This window comes from Heliangelus exortis, chromosome 7 (genome assembly GCF_036169615.1).
Source record: "Heliangelus exortis chromosome 7, bHelExo1.hap1, whole genome shotgun sequence".
NCBI lineage: Eukaryota > Metazoa > Chordata > Aves > Apodiformes > Trochilidae > Heliangelus > Heliangelus exortis.
The window spans coordinates 16,270,503-16,289,121 of record NC_092428.1 but is presented as its reverse complement, the minus strand read 5'-3'; the positions used below and the strand labels follow the sequence as shown (position 1 = coordinate 16,289,121).

Below are 18,619 nucleotides of genomic sequence, written 5' to 3'. Positions count from 1 at the left end.
GCAGCGATGGCCGAGTGGTTAAGGCGTTGGACTTGAAATCCAATGGGGTCTCCCCGCGCAGGTTCGAACCCTGCTCGCTGCGGCCCGTGGGGGTGTAATTTTTTTTTTCTCTATCTTCCCCGTTGTCATGATTGCTGTCAATGAGCAGTTGTTATTCCTCATGCATTCTCTGACTGTTCAGCGCGCCTCTGCAGCAACAAGAGGAATTCCCTAGTGTTTATCCTACTGTGACTCCCTTGGCCCAGCCTACAGCACCCTTCCTGGCTTCTATCAAAAAATAAAATAGTGCCAAAGCAACAATAGGTCCCAGGGCACTTTTCCAGAATATGTCTAAAGCACAATAACCTGCACTTGGTAGGGATGAGAGCAGCGCCCACAGGGACCAGTGTTCCTTCCACAGGGCACCTTCCAGGTCCTCTGCAGCGAGTCCCTGTCCTGCCCTGGCAGACCCAGTCCCTGTCCTGCTCAAGTGCAAAGTGCAGGATTAATCCAATGCATTGCACACAGTGTTCTAATTTGCCTTAAGGGCATGTCCCGCCCCCAAGTCCTACAGCTGATGCAATATAAATAAAATACTATCTGCAGCAAGTTAGTCCATAATGAATTTATTTACTCTAAACCTTTCCTCTCAGGGACTAACCTGGTCAGACTGCTCACAGACCTTCAGTGAGAGTCCTCCAGACATTTACAGCCTCCTGCACATACACAGTCTGGCACTGAGGGAAGAAACCTACAGAAATTACTATGCAACTAATAAGCAGGAAAAATATAACAAGGCACTTTGCCCTGGCCACACACACACACGCACATCACCTCTTTCTGCTTGGCTTAAACTGACCTTTCACCACTCAAATGTGTCAGTCTCCTCCTATGTGTGTGCCCAGCATTGGTGAAGAGCTGAAAAATTTGCAAAGCCAGGTAAGAGAAAGCTGGAAATAAGAAAAAGGCTGGAGATAGGAACAGCCACTTCTCGCTCCCCTCTTTCCTAGACAAGGGAAAAATGCAACACCAATACCCATTCAACCTTTCATGTTTTGTTAGAGTAACTTAATGTAATCAGAAACTTGAGGCAGGGAAAGAAGGGGAAATATTGAAATATCCCTGTGCAGAACAAAATAAAAATGAAAGAAAGAAGGGAAAATTGTTTAAGCTGGCAGGAAAAGGAACATTTCAAAATTCTCCCTAACAAGGCTGCTGGGGATGTCAGGTTTGGGTATTTCTTTCTGTTAGGGTACGTGCAAGTGTTAGAGGTCACACTTTAGAGGTAAACTGATAAATAACTGGTAACGGTAGCACTGACAACAATATTAGGCATTTCTCACATGTCTTCACATGGGAAGGTACTTGGCAAAGTATACTGGGGGCAGGCATCTCAGACTTTGCAGAAAAGGCAGTTTTTTAATTCAAGAGTACCAATTCAAGCATCCTTTGTTAAGGAGCCATACATGAGTATTCTAACAGCAGCTTAAAATTGTGTGCTTAGAGCAGTACAACACTGTACAATATACAAAAAATTTTAGTTAGGGTGCACATTTCAGATAAATTTAATAAAAATATGTAACTTATTTTCTAACAACAAGGCTTAATTTTTTTAATTAGTCAGGAATTAAAATTCTTTTCTATTGTGTTTTGGTTTGTTTTTTGGTTTTTTTTTTAATAACTTGAAGATCCCACACATCCCTGCAATTTGGAACAGATGAGAAACTTTTTTTGTTTAATGCAATTTTGGATAGCATTCCAAATTAATAAAAAAACAATATTGAAAGAGTTAAAATACTAAACATGGTGGGTAAGCTTTGAACTAAATCCTTCCTTTCTGCTGCATCACTGAAGATGTTGCCAGCTCTTTAGTGGCCACTTTGAGTGTCTTCTTTCCAAAAGACATATTACACTGCTTTTGTAGATCTGAAGACAAAGTACTGAACCAATAAAGTTTACAACTTCAAGATGTTCTTTTGTCTGGGACCTTGCTGGGGATGGAAATGTGAAGTGACTGACACCAAGACATGGATATTTTAAATTTTATACTGAAAAATAAGATGCCAGTCTGTCAGAAATGCAAGCAAATTCTCCTCTATGTATTTACACTTTGTGAACCTTTCCTCCTTGAATTTGCAGTTGAAAAATAAAAGAGCAGCAGCAAATACCCAACTTGTTTCCCACATTTACCCTTCAGCAAGATGTATGAAAATGTTCCCACCAAGGCACTAGGGGGAAAGAACCATATGGCTTTAATTGCAGGGGTGGTGGGCTTGGGGGAGGGAGGGATAGTCGTGGTTTGGGTTGGTTTTTTTCTAATTACAGAAGAAAATAAGGACTGCCATACAGCCAACTAAAGCTATATACTCACTAGCAGCACTAGTATGGTAGTTTGGTAGGTTTGGTACTCCCCTCTTGATGGCTATCACTTTTCATTTCCATTTTGTAGCAGAGTTAAAATGCTACTGTTCTACCTGCTTCTCTTTTTAAACCTCAACTACAAGAGTGACAAAATGCAAGGCAGTAATGAACCTGGTTCTGAAGTCCAGACCCCAAAAGGTACACATGAATTCAACATGGCCCTGCTCCATATCTGTGCCACTTGGTGTTATTTCCTACCCTAAACCCAGCTAAGTCACACTGCCAGTACCTCCAGGGATCAAGGTGCCTCTAGCCAGGTATGCCAAGAGATGATTAGGATATCCAGGCTCTTTTTTATCAACAACCATTCACACTGAAACCAACATCCTAGTCCTTCATCAGTGGGGGGTCAAGGATGGACACGGGAACCCTGGGAAAGGCAGATCTTTTGAAAGCACAATTAGCAGAAGGCACCAAAGGCATCCAGGCCCACCCAGCTGGAACATTCTCCTAATGCATTCTGCCCCCTCCCATCCCATCAATATCATTCACACAAAGCTGCTTATGAAGAAGAGGAGGAGCTGACAATCCTCTACCCAGGATAAATTGGGGGGGCCTCATGGAAATTAACTGCTAGGAAATGACCAGCCCTGACAATCCTGACACATTATAGCCAGTTTCTCTAAGGACTGATGCCTGAGAGCTAAACTACACCTCCTTAAACGAGATGGCAGCCTCTGGTGTCAGGAGTCCTTTGATATTTTCAGAGAAGCAGTTTTGACAAAGAAGCAAGGAAATAATTCTGTCCAAAGCAGTGAGAACCACATTGCACATAGAGACTGAAAACCAGGGATTGGCAGCAAGTTTCTAGAAGTAGACCCTACCCTTCACTGCTCAATGAAAAGGAAAGAACCACTGGGAAGATGGAACAGAGAGCGAAGAAAATGAGTTTTCCCTACCATCCATCACCTGTGACAGGTCACGATACCCATCAAAGACCTAAAATTTGTAAGAGTTCCCTGTCTACATTGCTGACTCAGACACAAACCTTTTGGAACAAACAGCACATGAAGGGTCTCATCTTCATTAACATGGGAAGGAAAAGAGACTCATAAAGCAAAGGTGCAAGGACAAACTTAGGCAATGCCTGTGGTCAGGGGGAGGATTGGCAGCTCTCACAACAGCAGAATGAGCAGGTACACTGAGCTGCAATAAATATCCCCAGCATGAACTAATGATAAATATCACTTCATCTGACAGGGAGAGAGGCTGACACCTTACTGGGTTGCTTTATTTTTTGCTTTGTAATTTCATCAGCTTTACAATAGCTTCACTGCTTACTTTAGCCTTGTCCCTCATTTCAGGATATGAAGGTGTGAGATAGCAATGTTTATGCTCAGGAAATTAAAACTACACAGTATCAGTTTTAATCATCAGAACACTTGCTTCTATTATAGTACATATAAACTAACTTTTTCTTTTTTTTTTCTACTGTCTCACTCAAAGAGGAAAATAAGCATTCAGGAAATGACCTTACCTATCACTCAGAATTACTCAGCCTGAGATTTTAAGTCAGATATGATCTCTATTCATCATCAAAACTTTAACTCTTACCTTGTCACTTGGGAATGAGAGCAGTAAATAAAAATACATTAATTTTATTTAATTCAGGAACTCCAATCCAAGCTACTCCCTTCCATTGTAAACAGCTGGCTAAATAGTTGTTTAATTTCTGATATTACAAAACTGATTGCTACAGTTTCAGAGACATAGAAACACAGCATTAAACAGTGCCCTATTCTCAGTGTCTTATCATCATCACTATCCACCTGTACCCCCATCTGCAACTCGTAACTTCCAGCTGAAACCCATGGTTTTCCATGGAGATGCTGAAGATGGGCTCCCTGTAGCTTTTACCAACTGTGGGAAAAAAACAAGAAATTCAGAAGGGTGGGTAGACGTTTGCAAATTAACACAGCCACTTCTGCATGCATGCAGCTTTATTTGTTGCTGATGAAATTACTTGCCTACACAAACCTACAATATGAATACCTGAGATATTAGGTTAACAAAGAAGACAGCAAATACAAAATAAACACTACAGAATATGAAAAGTTGCCCAAAATATCAACAAACTGCTTTGTGAGATTTTGTACACAGTAATGCTGACTGGCCTGATTCTTCATTACACACCCTACAAAACTCTGATAAAACCCCATCTACCAGGCCAGAGCAGGGAGGGAAATCACTAGTAAGCCACAGGACAGTGCTGGCACACATACAAGAGTTATCAGTTTTCTATCTGTAAAGCTTAAGAAGAAAGTTGCTAACCAAAGAAGTGAAGTTCTGAAACTGCCTTTCAAAATAGATTGTGCAAAAAGTATACTTATTCAGACAGAAAGCAAGTGATTTCTAAGAGTGTTTAACAGTGACCTTCTTGGATAATAAAAAGGTTCTTATTTCATCTATATCATAATATTACAACTCTCCAACAAGTAAAGTTTGCAATTGTATTGTGCATGCATGCGTTATAAATCACTACAATAAGTACAATACAATGGAGAAATGAATCAGAGTACATAATTTAGAAATATGCACAGTTTTGTTTAAAGTTCATTGTCATATAGCTTTTGGAAGATGATCACTACACAGGATAATATGCTGGAGTGTAACATTGATTTTTGGTTCTACTGAGAGTACATTCTTTAAAACATTTTTTCTTAATGTATTCACTACACAGTATTTAAGAATACAAGAAACAATATACAAGATATTAGATAACTTCACAAGATCACTTTATGTTAATACTGAAAAGGGCTTTGCTTATTACAGGTTGCTTATTAAACAGAGACCACCATCTGTAAAGGCTCATAGCACATTAACAAATCAGCATTAAGATATTTATTCACACAATGTTCACATAACAATGAATGAATACAAAATACATATAACTGCTGACAAAAAAAATACCAAATTGCTGAACAGATGATCTCATGCTCCTGCATATTTTGCATTTCAGATCTCATAGTTTCTGAATTTTCTCAGAAGCTCAGATGGAGCATCCCCTGACCACCGGAAACGCAAGTGCCAGTAATTTGCCTCTGAAAATCCTGAGGGGAAAAAAACAACACCAAAAAAACAGAAAGGCAAGTAAGTTATTATAAATATGAATAAAACTAAGCTCTCTGAAACAATTTTTTATAATGTCCCCTCAAAAAATTATATAAAAAATTGGTCCCTTCCATTGCTCTTCAGTACCGGGGATAACCTCTATTCTTGGCACCATTTGAACAAATATTCAAGCAAACATCTAACTTCAAGATATATGTAAGATGGGAAGAGTCCAAAGAAGAACAGAAACAATGTTTTGTTTTACAAAACAATTTTTGTAAACATGTTACAAAACATTTTTCTGTTTTACAAAACAAAACAAAAACACAAACCTGGAAAAAAATCAACGTTTTCTTAATGTGGAGAAGAGCAAGAAGGTGATGAGATAAATCTCCAAGAATGTGAAAGGCAGCAGTGTGGAGAGAAACTACAGATGTCCCTTTCCCTGTACAAGGGTGTACAGGAGTTTTTTGGACCCTGCACTATGTTTCTATCATCTACAGACTGTTGGTACTAAAAAGTAAGATCTTCCTGCGTCAGGAAGCCAAAACCTCTCACCAGATTTTGTCTTAACATCTCTTATTCAGGAGGAAAGAGCTACATGGAGTTTTAGTCTGTACTTCTTATAGACCAGAAGACAGGAACTGAAAATTTCTCAGTTTAAAAGTGGAATCCAATATAATACATTTTCCTGCATCAAAACAAAAAAATTATCAACAACCTAATACCAAATATGAACACTCAGGCACCTACATATCCTGTCAAAAATATATTCCAATAGTAACATTTCTTAATATAAATATGTGCCCCCTGGGTAAATTAAGTATGCATTTGATGGGTTTGATATTTTTCCCTTTCAAATTAATGGGAATTTCATTAAAACTTAGAAATATTAAAAGTTAAAAATATTAAGGTACCTGCAAGCAATGCTCACCATTACAAGGAAGGAGTTGATATTTTCATTACTTTGAAATGTTACTGTTTTGCAAAGAATACAGTGATGATTTATTTAGCAAAAAAATAGCAGATAGTATACTGCTATAGAGCAAAATTTGAAAATATAAAAATTTCAGTTATATCTCCAATACCCTTGCTTGCACAATTTTCTTATCTATTGTCTGCATTCCACAAATGTTTGAGATTAAACTGGGTTTTGCTGTCTTCACAGTTCAACTTAATTTCCTGTTTGATCAAGCTGGAAAGAAATAAGAATTTCTGATAACATATTACTAAGATTATGAAACTCCTGAAGGATCAAGAACAGAATGTAGCCATTGTGGTAAGGAAACTTTCCTTCAGGTGTCCAGACGTAAACGACAGAAAGGAAACATTAACTGGCCAGATGACAGCTTTTGAAATGCACATTTACACTGCTAAATGCACTACTTTTTTAAAAACCTGTCCTAATAAAAAGGAAGTATTCAAGTCTCAATTCAAGTCTTCATTAATTTATCAGATGTCAACTGCACAAGTACTGAATGCTGGATTAAAATAATAATAATAATATAACACTTAAAGGTTTTGTTTAACATTTTTTCAAGTAATTTCTTTAAAAAAAAAAAAAAAATCCCTGAAAGGAATAGCCTTTTTTAACTTTGATATAGCAGCAAAACCTAACTTTCCATTTTGGTTTAAGAATAATTTTTTTCTTCTCCAGTTTTTGGTTTTAGTAGCAAACAAGCAAGCAAACATGGGGTAGGAACAAAGGTCTGGAAGCTTCAAAATTACATAAATAACAAACAACATAAACCCCAAAACAAAAGTCTAACCCAAAACCACATTAAAAATCTACCAGCTAAACATATTATCCTAGAGAAGAATTTCACATTACTAAAAAGCCTCAATTTCAGGCCAGTTCCTGGATATTGCAATTTTCTGTAGTTGCTGGTTTCACTTACTTGGGGAGTCTGGATTCTTTGAAGACTGCGGTTTCACATCAGGAATTGCAACATCTTCTTGCTCCCTGTTCCTATCTGACAATCCATCTTCATTGTTTTCAGACTGTTGGGTCCAAATCTCATTCATGATGCTGTTGCTGTTATTCGAGTCAGGAGCTTCCAGCATTTGGTCCTTCTTACTTTGGACAGCCCAGTGCATTGACTAAAAAAATGCAAAAGTAACAAATAAAGAACTAATTCCTATGTCTTAAAAGATTTCTAAGAAACTCCTCCTTTCTTTCTTATATTGCAGTAATAAATGATTGAACAAAGCACATATTAGAGAGAAGCTTGCAGGTCAAAAGCACAGAGGAAAGAGGATGGTTAAATACTGCAAATAGCACTCAGGAGAACAGTCTGTGTTAGCTGGCGATGAAGAATAAATACAAATGTATCAAATAATTCAAAGAATCTTTTGTCTAGTTTATCCTGTCATGACACAGAAACTGTCCATTTCCAAAGCTGTCTTTGACAAAGGTGCCTGTTGAAAACAATACACATTAGAAAGCTTTACTATTAAAGTTTGTGGAATGTCTTGTGTTTGGAACTGAACTGAGCTTGATGGGATGCTTCCAGCAAATGTTTAAGCTTAGGCATAATGTTTTAATTGAAGAGGCTCTCAGACTTCTCTCGTAAGCAGAATTCAGCTGGGCAGAATTGGCAAGGGAAGCATTTACTCATCTGCCTTAAAATCTGACCGTGTAGACTTGTTACTATTATTCTCCCTTATAAGGCAGAAAAAAATATTATCAAACATTACAGAATTAGGACCTACAAGGAACACACTATCAAATTATCTCACTAGCAAAATTAGGAGGCAGAACAACCTTCAGAATATGTCTCTGTCACAAATCACCCCACTAGCCTAGCAGGGACCCTCCAAAGGCCCGTGTGAAGCCCAAGGTTCAAAGTAACCTACCTTCTACATTTTTCAATGGCTTCTTCAATCAGCATGAAAACCTAGCTGATACATGATATACCAAAAAAAAAACCATAATATACAAAGGTCCTAGCTTTGAAAATAAATAAAAGGTTCCTACATAAGCAAAGTGTTCTGAAGCATTTGAAAATAGCCCTTAGGTTAATTAAACTTAGTATAATAAACACAAAAGCAGTAACTTGATAAATTGACTCTAAAACTACCAGCCTAAAGCTCTCCTGTGAATGGTCTTCCACAGCCTTCCAATTTTTCCTGTATTTCCTTAACTTTCTTACTGCAGGAATCACACTTCACTATTCCTCTCCCCAAAGCACACCACTGCAGAAGCGTTGTAACTCATCCCCTCACTCACTGCAACACTTTCTCTGGGCCTGCCCAACCTCCCCCTCCTCCCAGAGCCCCAAACTTGACCCACACAAACCGTTTTCACAGAACTGCTCAGGGCCTCCCACTGCTGGAAGGGAATGGCAATTTTGCTTCGTCGCCAGTGATCGTAACGCGCTCGACTCTCTTCATTAGTAAGAATCTCCTTAGCTTGCTGCAGCTTCTGGAAATTCTCCACTAGAACACAAACCAAAAAGATACTGAAGCCAATATTTGTTTTCAAATAAATACATTTTTATATGAAAAGGGAGTTGCCAGCAATGGCTTCTAGGAGAGAGAAGGAGAGGTACGTGTGTGGTTGTCCTGCACGTTTGCACAGTTTGGGCTGGCTTTAGGATCAGAGCACCCTTGGTGGGCAATCGACATCCTTTTCAAATGAGGACTAAAATGCTCATTTATCCACTGGCTTAAAAATCTCCTAAATTGAAGTTCAGAGAAACCTACAGAGTACAGCATGCAAAAGGCAGAAGCCACCCTCTGTAGACAACCTTAGAAAGGGAAACTGAACTAAAGTAATAATGCATCCAAGGGAGCCACACACAAGGCAGCAAGGAAGCCAGAACAAAGCACAACACCAAGAAAACATGTGGGGGGAAAAAAATGTCAGAGGAATATTAACAAGCAAGAAAAAAAATAAAAACATAATTCAAAATAACCTGTGCACTTCATTAGGTGTCTTTTCTATATATGCAAAAAAAGTTATCTTAAATACCAGATTGCATGAATTAAAGCCCTTTTTCCCTACAGGATAATTTTTCATTAAATGGTTACTAAGGATGCAGCTGCATGTTATATTTATAGAAGGGTTATAAAGATTTAGATTTTATTTGTGACTCACCTATGCTACAGTGATCTATTATTATTATTCATTTATTCCAGTTTACAAATTGGAGATATCTCTTTTGAAACACACGAAGCCCAAATGCTAATCAAAATTGATAACAATAAATGAAACAACAAACAATGGGTTGAGGGGGAAGTTCTGCTAGGTTTCCTCTCTCTAGTAGCACTAGTTTTCAGCAAATGAAAAGTGTATTTTAATTCCTCTTTACAGAGCTTTAAACTGACATCATCATCATCATCAGAATAATATATATTTTTTTAAAAAGTAAACTTTCACCAGTACTGTAAAAAGGCATTTAAAGTAAAATGCAGCCTGTTCAGGGAAATGGAGTATATATTTCATCTTGACAAACCAAGCAGCTCCAACATTTGGCAGTTGGCATCCTTTTTTGAGTTACTTAGTTTCAACTACTTTGGAGGGGTGAGAGGTGGTACAGACACAATAGGACCATGCACTGAAATAGGCTCTTGTGTCCCTACTGCAATGGCCAGAATTTTCTCTGGAGAAAGTTGATACCACTGGTTTCATGCTATCGTTTAATATTTGAATAGTATTCTACATTTTTTTTTTTTTTTTTTTTTTTTTGGTGCGGAGTATAATTATGATCAGAACAACCTCTGTGTTAAGAATATAAGCTATTTAGACACCAGTGAGGACTGATGAGAGCTATCTTGTCATTGTGAATGAATAAGATTGTCTCCACATAACTCAGGTGCAGCTTAGCCGTCACAGGTATGATGAACTGCACACTTCCATAAAGCATGTTAGCTGCTGCTCTGCAAACAGATGGCTACTCATGTGGTGCTGGCTTCTTTTTATTTTCAGTCATTAAATTAAATTAAAAGAAACTAAAGTACATTTAATATGTCCCTGGTGGGTTTGTTCACGGAAGCAAATTAACGAGTTGACGCAAGTATGGTGCTTGAATGCCACGAGCATGGAAACAAGCTGAGTTCATAGGTCTAGAAAAGGATACACTCCATAAAAAAATTCTAGATTAAAAGATGTTCTACCATAGAAAGATGAGGGGACAGAGGGGGGAAATAAATCAAACAAGTGTCTTCCTGCTTTACCATCTAGGCAGTGTGCAATTGCCAGAAAGTAGTATTAAAGCCTGCTATACAAAGACACCATGCTCAATACACATGACAACTGGAATATCTGGAGGGAAAAGCTTTAAGGCTGAATTGAGAGCCTCATATCTCAGTGATGTTAATATAGGAATAGCTTTTTTTTAAACAGGAGAGAATGCATACCTGCTTTAGGGTTTCCAGGATGTTTGTCAGGATGACATTCCAGGGCTTTCATCTTAAATTCAGCAATAATTTGTTCAACCTAAACAGAATGTCAAGATTTAAAGTGAGTAACTTCATACACACAGAACAGATTTTCAAATTTGCTTTTTGGAAGGGGTTAGGAGGAATGACAAAGACTGCTGAAAGATTTTTTTCCTAATAATTTTTAGAAGTAAACTAAAAACTTGTACTTTAGTACAAGTAAACTGGGTGACAATGACCATCTGTCAATGCTTATTTCATTTCAGTTTCCATCCACCCATCCTTATTTTTGTTTTTGTGAAGCTCAGTCATCCAGTATGGCAATCTGGTGATATGAAAAATGTGGGAAGACAATGTGTGTGAAGCCCTTTCCTCACGTTTGACCATGTAGGCAAAATGCATCACTGCAGTTGGTCTTTGCTTTGTTTAATCAACTGTCACTTTTAACAAAATCTCATTGCAGAAAGCAGAGAACCTCTGTGTTGCTTCAGATCTACTTGTAGGACTGGATGAGTTTCTCCATATCCTCTTCATAGCAAATTTAGTACCACATGACTTTTCCATCTTGGACACCACAAAGCTAGATAACTAGCAGTTCCCATTTTTCCTCTCAAGTTAATTTTCTGTGAAAAATGTTGGCTTGGATTAGAATAAATTTATAATCAATATTAGAACAATGGCATGCATTATCTTATTAGTTCATTAGAAGTTCCCACACAGTTTAAGGTAACATAAAGTATTGCAGCCACTGGAAAAACAAATACATATTAATAAAATACAGGAAACCTCTGGAGTGGGCATCAGCTTAGATTTTCACATTCCCAGATATTTCAGAGTATTCTGCTTCTTATAATACAGAAGCTAAAACTTCTTTGTATCTTTCCAGTATCTTAAGCTTTCACAACAATTGCCCCAAGGTGTCAATTAGCAACTATTCTTTCCCATGCTAGAAACACACAAATTCCTCATCCTTCAAACCCTCATCTCCACAGACTTTTTCAATTGTTTATTTCAAAATCAAGGCTCATGACCTTTTCTCTTTAGACTTAAAGTACAGTTCACTTATCTAGCTGGCCAAATGTTGGTGTCAGATGCTGGGGAAAAAAAAAGAAGAAGAAAAAAAAAAAAAAAAGTGGTCTACAGGGGTATTTTAAGAATTCTACACTTTTTGCTTTTCTCGGTAACTTCTTCCAGAAGGACAGATACAAGGTGGTACATTGGCAGACAGTTGGCCACTTACATAGTATACATTTTATAGAGAACTTGTTGAACCTGGTTACTATATAGCTAGCTAACATCTTTAAAACTTAGTTACATATAAGAGAACTTCAAAGTTAAAATATGTACAGCAGCAGAGGGGTAGCATTGAAGTCTTCAATTTAAAAATTTACTAGGAAGGAAAGTTTAACTGGAGTTTATACAAAATATAAAGATGTCTGTATAATATTAAGTGATATGCTTTACTGAGAAAGGTATCTAATATCCTCTCTATATGAATAACACTGTTGGAAGAAGAATGAAGATTAAATCTCCTTTCTTCCTCTCAAGTTTGAAGATGAACTAGGTGTCCATGAGCTCAGATCTTTAAAAAGCTAAGAATGAGCATGGGTATTTACTTGAATACAGGGAAAACCTGTAGAAATTGGAACTATCTGTGGCTCAAATTTGACCAGTTCAGATCAAGGACAGACTACTGAGCACTTTATGTGAAGGTACTGCAGCTAGGGACTAGCTGTATATGCCTGAAGAGTGGTGCATAGGAGCCTGTGCTGCTACAAATACTTGACTGCATGAACAAAGTCATCTGACTGTAAAACACTCATAATACTTCCAATTTTTTTAAATGTTAGAAGTCGTTGTGTGCATTATCCTGAGGGAAGGCAACCATGCCAACTTGTGATCACAGATCCTACTCCCATGTGAAAAACTGCCCAGTAACATCTGCTGCTTCCATCAGCAAATAACACTTGATAGATTATTTTTCAGAACCCGCTGGCATTTATTCCATCTTTTCAATTGCGTTTCTAAGCTATCTGAAAACTCGTTATATTTGAACTATTCATCAGTTGCTAAGCCCTTAAGGAATTAGTGTGAGGTGGCAAATGAGAAATAGCATCTGCGAAACACGCCCTTTAACACCGCCCTCTGCTGGAATGACTTCTTAGGAGGTAGCTCAGGAAAGCTTTAAATTGCCTTCCTCAACAGATCGAAGATTCTTACTAGTGTGCTTTCAGTGACAAAAGAGAGGTATTGCCCTCGCATTTGACTACTAGAACAGATGAAAGAATCTAATTAAATTTAATGAGCAAAATACAGCATTTATGCACACTGAATACATCATTACAGCACAATAATCAAAACACCCTTTTCAGAACACAGTCCCATCAGCTAGATAAAAAATATCAGCACACAGCTAACTTGGACTACCTAAAAAACGTCATATGGACATTCTCCAGAAGAAGAACACTTTCTTTAGTTACAAATTGTTCAGCAATTGCTTACTAGATCTCCTCCTAAAGAATCTGCTATCAAAACAAATTAGTAAAACTAGTGTTCAGGCATTGTGAAAATTAGCATTAAAAAAAACATTAATATGAAGAATGATAAGGAAATATTAGTTTTGGTTTTCCTCCAAACCAATCTTTAAAAAAATTAAAGGGTGTCTATAAAACCTGAGAAACTCAATAGCATTATCAATAACCTACAGCTATGAACATTTGTTGTATTAGTTCCATATATATAGCTTTTTTCGTTTTTTAAAACCTAAAATATATCAAAAAATATTATCCGAATGTTGCCAAACTTAGGCAGTTGGCTCAGGATTCAAAACTGTATCAATTTGCTGAACTAAAACTAATGAATAACTCCAACTGTATCCGTAATACAATCCTTTTTTTATAAAACACTTAACATAAGCCTTATTCTAGGATCTTAACATCAGTTTGTAGGTCAGAAAACCGAGCCTTGCAAAGGGAAATACTAAAAAATGAAAGTAGCAAGAAAGAAGGTTCACAATGCATTTCAGACAGTGCTGTCTGTAGAGATAAACCACTCCAAATCCGCCCTTTAGAGGAGCACATTCAAACGTTATTAACCCCGAGGGGAGGTGGGGAAGGCTCTTACCGTAGACAGTTCATCGCACCCCAGCAAGTTGTAGTAATCTTCCAAGTCATCTGGTCTGCAGCTCAGGATTGCATCCATCTGGATTAGTCCTGCAGCTTTTTCAACCCAAGGCACAGAGAGTGTGAAATATAACACTGCTATAAAGCTCACACAAGGGTTTCAGAAGTAGCCCAGGGAAACAGACACTGTCCACTCAGGTCTACAGCCCTCTCCGGTGCTTTTTAATACTGGCAGCTGACTCGCATGAATTTTCTTGAATTCCCTGCCTGCCATTGGTCCCTGCAGGATGCCAATCCAGTTGTCACACACCTGCCAGATGCAATGCTCCCTGGGAGTTGTAGTTGCCAAAGTCCCTTCAACATTAAACTCGGTCTCGTCCAGACTGAAGGGAGTTCTGGATGCTAACAAAATTCTTGTTGTACTGGAGAATTAGATCACATCATCACTTGCACAGCCACTTAAAATCATGCACTTACTTAAAGGTTTTCCTGCCTCCAAGCCTACATTTACTAAATAATGCTTTTGGCTTAATTTTTAACTGCAATTTTTGCCAGTTGTTGACAAGAGGATTATATTTGGGTAGCTACAGAAAAGAGTAGGGATTACATCCAATATAACAGTTACAGGGCTGCAAACTTTCCTGAATGAAGTACTGACCCTGTCAAAGCCCGCCAGAGCTCTATCAGTCATGGCACCACCAAGGGGTGAATGTTTTCTCTTTGAAGCCTACTTAGGGTACACACATACTGCTCCTCAAAACCAAACAGCTCTTGTATATCAGCTGCACCTCAGACTATGAAAAGACAACATGAAATTCTTACTCTCTGCTATCAAATTAAATCAACTATTTCTCACACTAAACTACTTGCTAACTGTGTCATGAAGGTCAGTAGTGTGAAAAACATGCTCCTGTAAAACTCATTTTACATTGAAGTAAAATACCTTTAATTTTCAAACTGTAATTAATGATAAGGGCATCCTTCCAACAAAGATTACAAACATGTTTAACTGTAGTGTCTCCTGTGATGTACTGATTTAAAAAGATTACTTCCTCGGTGTAATACCAACCATTTGCTTAAGCGTTTCCTCTGGAGCCCAGGGAGCTCTATTTTTACATTTCCCACCCCTCCAAGAGCTTTGTACTCCAAGATGCTTCATGTCATTAAATACTGCTGATTCTTTAAACTAACACAGATTAGTTCAAGTTAGCCTTGAATAGTTACACAATTTTAGATGCAGTGACCTAGTAGGAGAGTCTACGCAGAACAGATCCATAAGGTGTGACCAAGGCCAGAACAGGTGTGTGTTAACCAGAGAAGGACCCAGTGACCATTCAGAACTCTTTATAAATTTCTGAACATGTAATTCCTACAAGTGCTGTATTTTAGTAAATACATTGTTAATACTCTGAAATTATCTATGTATCATACTGGTGTTCCACTGTTTGTTCCCTAGTAGCATTGTTTGATATTTCTTATTTTTACCATATGTTCAGATAGCCAATTAAGGTTATAAAATACATAAAGCACATGAAAATAAGCAGAAATCATATTAAACATCAAAACACAAGCCTTGGTGAAACCATTTCAGCCTGTTAGAAAATATTACCACTATATTTCTCTGAGTAAACAACACAACAGATACTCTTTCTCAACAAAGTGGAAGAATTAGCAATTACAATTCTCTCCCCTATTTCTAACTTAATAATAAACTAGAAAAGTATAGAAAAGAAAATAAAGCCTTTTATCAGGCGATCATGTAAATATTTAAAGAGATTGTACTCTGGGGGAGGATAAAAAACAAACAGCTGTCCCTCTTTCCACCAGCACCACTGGCATACTGTTCTTGTCCCAGTACTTCTTGCCTGTTTGCCTAAGGTGAAAGGGAAGGCTCTTTAACCCTTTTTACCTCCTATGGTTATTTCTGTGCTGCAAGGTGCACCGCAGCTCCAGGAGTTGGATTCAGGTGACAAAACCCTGAGACTTGCAAGCTGCTTGTCCACAGGTATTTTGTTCACAGATATTTTGTCTTGTCCCCATCTATACTTTTGTCTCTTTAGAAGAAATAAACAAGGGCTTTGATCCACACTGCAGCAGTGACCCTACCTGTGCCCCACCCCAAGATTTCCAGGGAGTGGGACACAAAGGGTCTCACAGCACAGTCTGAAGGTTTGAGTGTGGAGGACACAAAATACTGAATAAAAGCTCAGTCTTTTGTTGCTCTTACTGGCATCTGGGGGACAACTCACAGAGCAAAGCATCACCAAAAGAAAGACAGCAAGAGAACCTGTATGCAATATGCAGAAAAAAAAAAAACCCACCATAAATGTAAATGTAAACTTTGTCTGAAAGAGAATGACAGTGCCCATGATGGCACAGCTGATATGCCATGCTTTGGTTAGCAGTGCTCAGAATGTACGAACAGAACTGAACGTGAGGAAATCTCATTTTTGTCCTCTGTACCCAAGCACAAACAAAACATTTCTGTTCGCTCCTAACACATTATCAATGATTTTGCATGTTCAGAGCACAACTGAAACTGAAGTCCAGTTCAGTGTAACAGGAGGTTTATCATCAGCTTCTAGAAGTCCTACATGGCCTTTTAAATAAAGCAGCAAGATCAAGAAATGTCAGTTTGAATTTATTCCCATAAAATACATCAAATCTTCCAGTACCAGTTCTTCTCAACTGACTTCAGTTCTTTTATTTCCTGAGGGCAGAGTACACATTTTCAAACAGTCCAAGGCACAATATAAGTCGAGTTTTTCATTTCATCCTCCATCCTTGTCCTGCCACATGCTCCGAGTTGCAAAACCAGAAGAGGACTTGAAGCACTACCACACCATCAAAGACTTAGAGGTAACTACTGCAACAGTTCAGTAATGTGTATGAATGCTTGCAATACTAAGACTCAGCTTTAGGATCCTTGAACCATTTCCTCACCAATACCTTCACAGAAATCCATAGATCATACACCTACAGCACTTACACATTTTCTTCCTCAGAATGCAGGCTGCACATAAATAGCCACGAAAACAACAATATTAAAATAGCACCTCTCCTTTATATGCTGACAAAAGTGTGTGCTTTTTAAGAAAGCAGAATCTGGCCTCAGCTTTAAAAAGAATGCTTGCATACACATTTGCACAGGATAATAAAAACATTCAGATTCACATCTGGTTGCTTCATAGCTTGTTTCTGAGGAATAGGGAGTGTAAGAAGTCACAAGTACATCTTTTGGAGGGTTATAAATACCTGAAAGGACCAGGAAAAAAAGAAATCACCCTCTTCAAATACACATGCCACCTATAAAAGTCAGTTATGCCTCATAATAATCCCTTTTGAAGCAGAAAAAAACCCAAAAAACCCACAACAACATACCAACAATTTTAACCCAAAGGTTTTTAAAAGCTGTTGTTACCAAGGCCTGCAAAGGAGAAATTCCACCTGTCTAATCTTGGTCTTGCTACTAAACTTATGGATTCAGCTGTACTAAACTCACTAAAACTATTCTGCAGATACTTTGCAATGTTAAGCAGTTACATTAAATGAAACAATATTTACATTTATAAATGTAAATACTACATTTATATGTAATACAAAGTTAGAAGTTCAGATCAAAATTCTAGGTTGAGAGAAGTCCTGGGAGAGTGGTTAAGCTCTATTTAGTCAGAAAAAGACATTGCCTCTAAGAAATCCCTTGTGTGGTGCTCCCATCAGTGATGGTCGATAATTCAGCACCCAGGTGGGACACCAGATATTGTCTCTACAATGTATGTAACACCAGAGATCACTGGAAGACCACAGGACACTGAAGCTATGCACACCCCACCAGGGAATGCTGATGTGAAAAAGAACTAATTAGTGAATGCCATTAGAGCAAATGCCAGCTCTTGCAATTTACCATCCGGTCTCTCTATGCTATGCAGGCTCCCACCTTAAAACAGCAGTTGTTCTGAAACCCTCCCAAACCCCTTCCTGCAGCTCAGCACCGGAGTAACACATCCAACCAATCCTACCAAAAGCTCAACCTGCAGGTGCCAAACCTTTCCCGGGCAGCCAGCAGGCAGCCAGCGCCCCCGGCAGCAACTGGAACTCTGTATATACCTCTCAGCTCTGTTACGTGTTCACCGAGAACGAAAAGCTACCACACAGCTGACCGGCAAAGCAGCTCAGGGGGAGACTGGCAGGAGCTGCCCCCGGGGGCTTTCGCTTCTCCCGGGGCCGTACAGCTCCGGGGCAGCCCGGCCAAGTGCGCCTGCAAGGTGCCGCCCGTGCCTTCCCTACCGGGGATGACGCCCTCTCTACGGGATGGCCTGAACGACACTACGGAGGGGCCCGAGGGGTTCTCAGACACCTCGAGAGGAACACCGAGACCCGCGGAGCCACACCGGACCCGCCATCTGACAGGCGGAGACTACTGCGGGGTGAGCAGCCTCCGGACGGTGGTGAAAGAACCTGGCTCGCAGCGAGCCGAGCCGAGCCGAGCCGAGCCGAGCCGAGCCGAGCCGAGCCGAGCCGAGCCGAGCCGAGCCGAGCCGAGCCGAGCCGAGCCGAGCCGAGCCGAGCCGAGCCGAGCCGAGCCGAGCCGAGCCGAGCCGAGCCGAGCCGAGCGACTCCCGTCCCGTCAGCGGAGGCCGCCCCACTTCCTGCCTCTTTCCCTC

General features: G+C 39.1%; 1 protein-coding gene, 1 long non-coding RNA gene and 1 other non-coding gene across 4 annotated transcripts; 2 read left to right on the top strand and 1 right to left on the bottom strand.

The window, feature by feature from the left end:
- TRNAS-UGA (transfer RNA serine (anticodon UGA)) lies at positions 1-82 on the top strand. Its single transcript has one exon. It is a non-coding gene; the product is annotated as a tRNA-Ser (tRNA).
- A 561-nt stretch (positions 83-643) lies between these two features.
- Positions 644-4,281, top strand: LOC139798450 (uncharacterized). Its single transcript, XR_011726821.1, has 2 exons — positions 644-918; positions 4,146-4,281. It is a non-coding gene; the product is annotated as an uncharacterized lncRNA (long non-coding RNA).
- Positions 4,282-4,322: 41 nt separating this feature from the next.
- Positions 4,323-18,386, bottom strand: DNAJC12 (DnaJ heat shock protein family (Hsp40) member C12). 2 transcript variants are annotated; one of them, XM_071749096.1, is made up of 5 exons: positions 17,860-18,386; positions 10,813-10,891; positions 8,750-8,889; positions 7,350-7,551; positions 4,323-5,450 (listed from the first exon to the last, which is right to left on the bottom strand). In XM_071749096.1, the coding sequence occupies exons 1-5, from the start codon at positions 17,860-17,862 to the stop codon at positions 5,356-5,358; spliced, it is 519 nt and encodes a 172-aa protein (XP_071605197.1). In that variant the 5' UTR covers positions 17,863-18,386; the 3' UTR covers positions 4,323-5,355. The 2 variants fall into 2 exon arrangements, with proteins under 2 accessions (XP_071605197.1, XP_071605196.1); XM_071749095.1 differs by lacking the exon at positions 17,860-18,386 and adding an exon at positions 13,957-14,206.
- Positions 18,387-18,619: the final 233 nt, after the last annotated feature.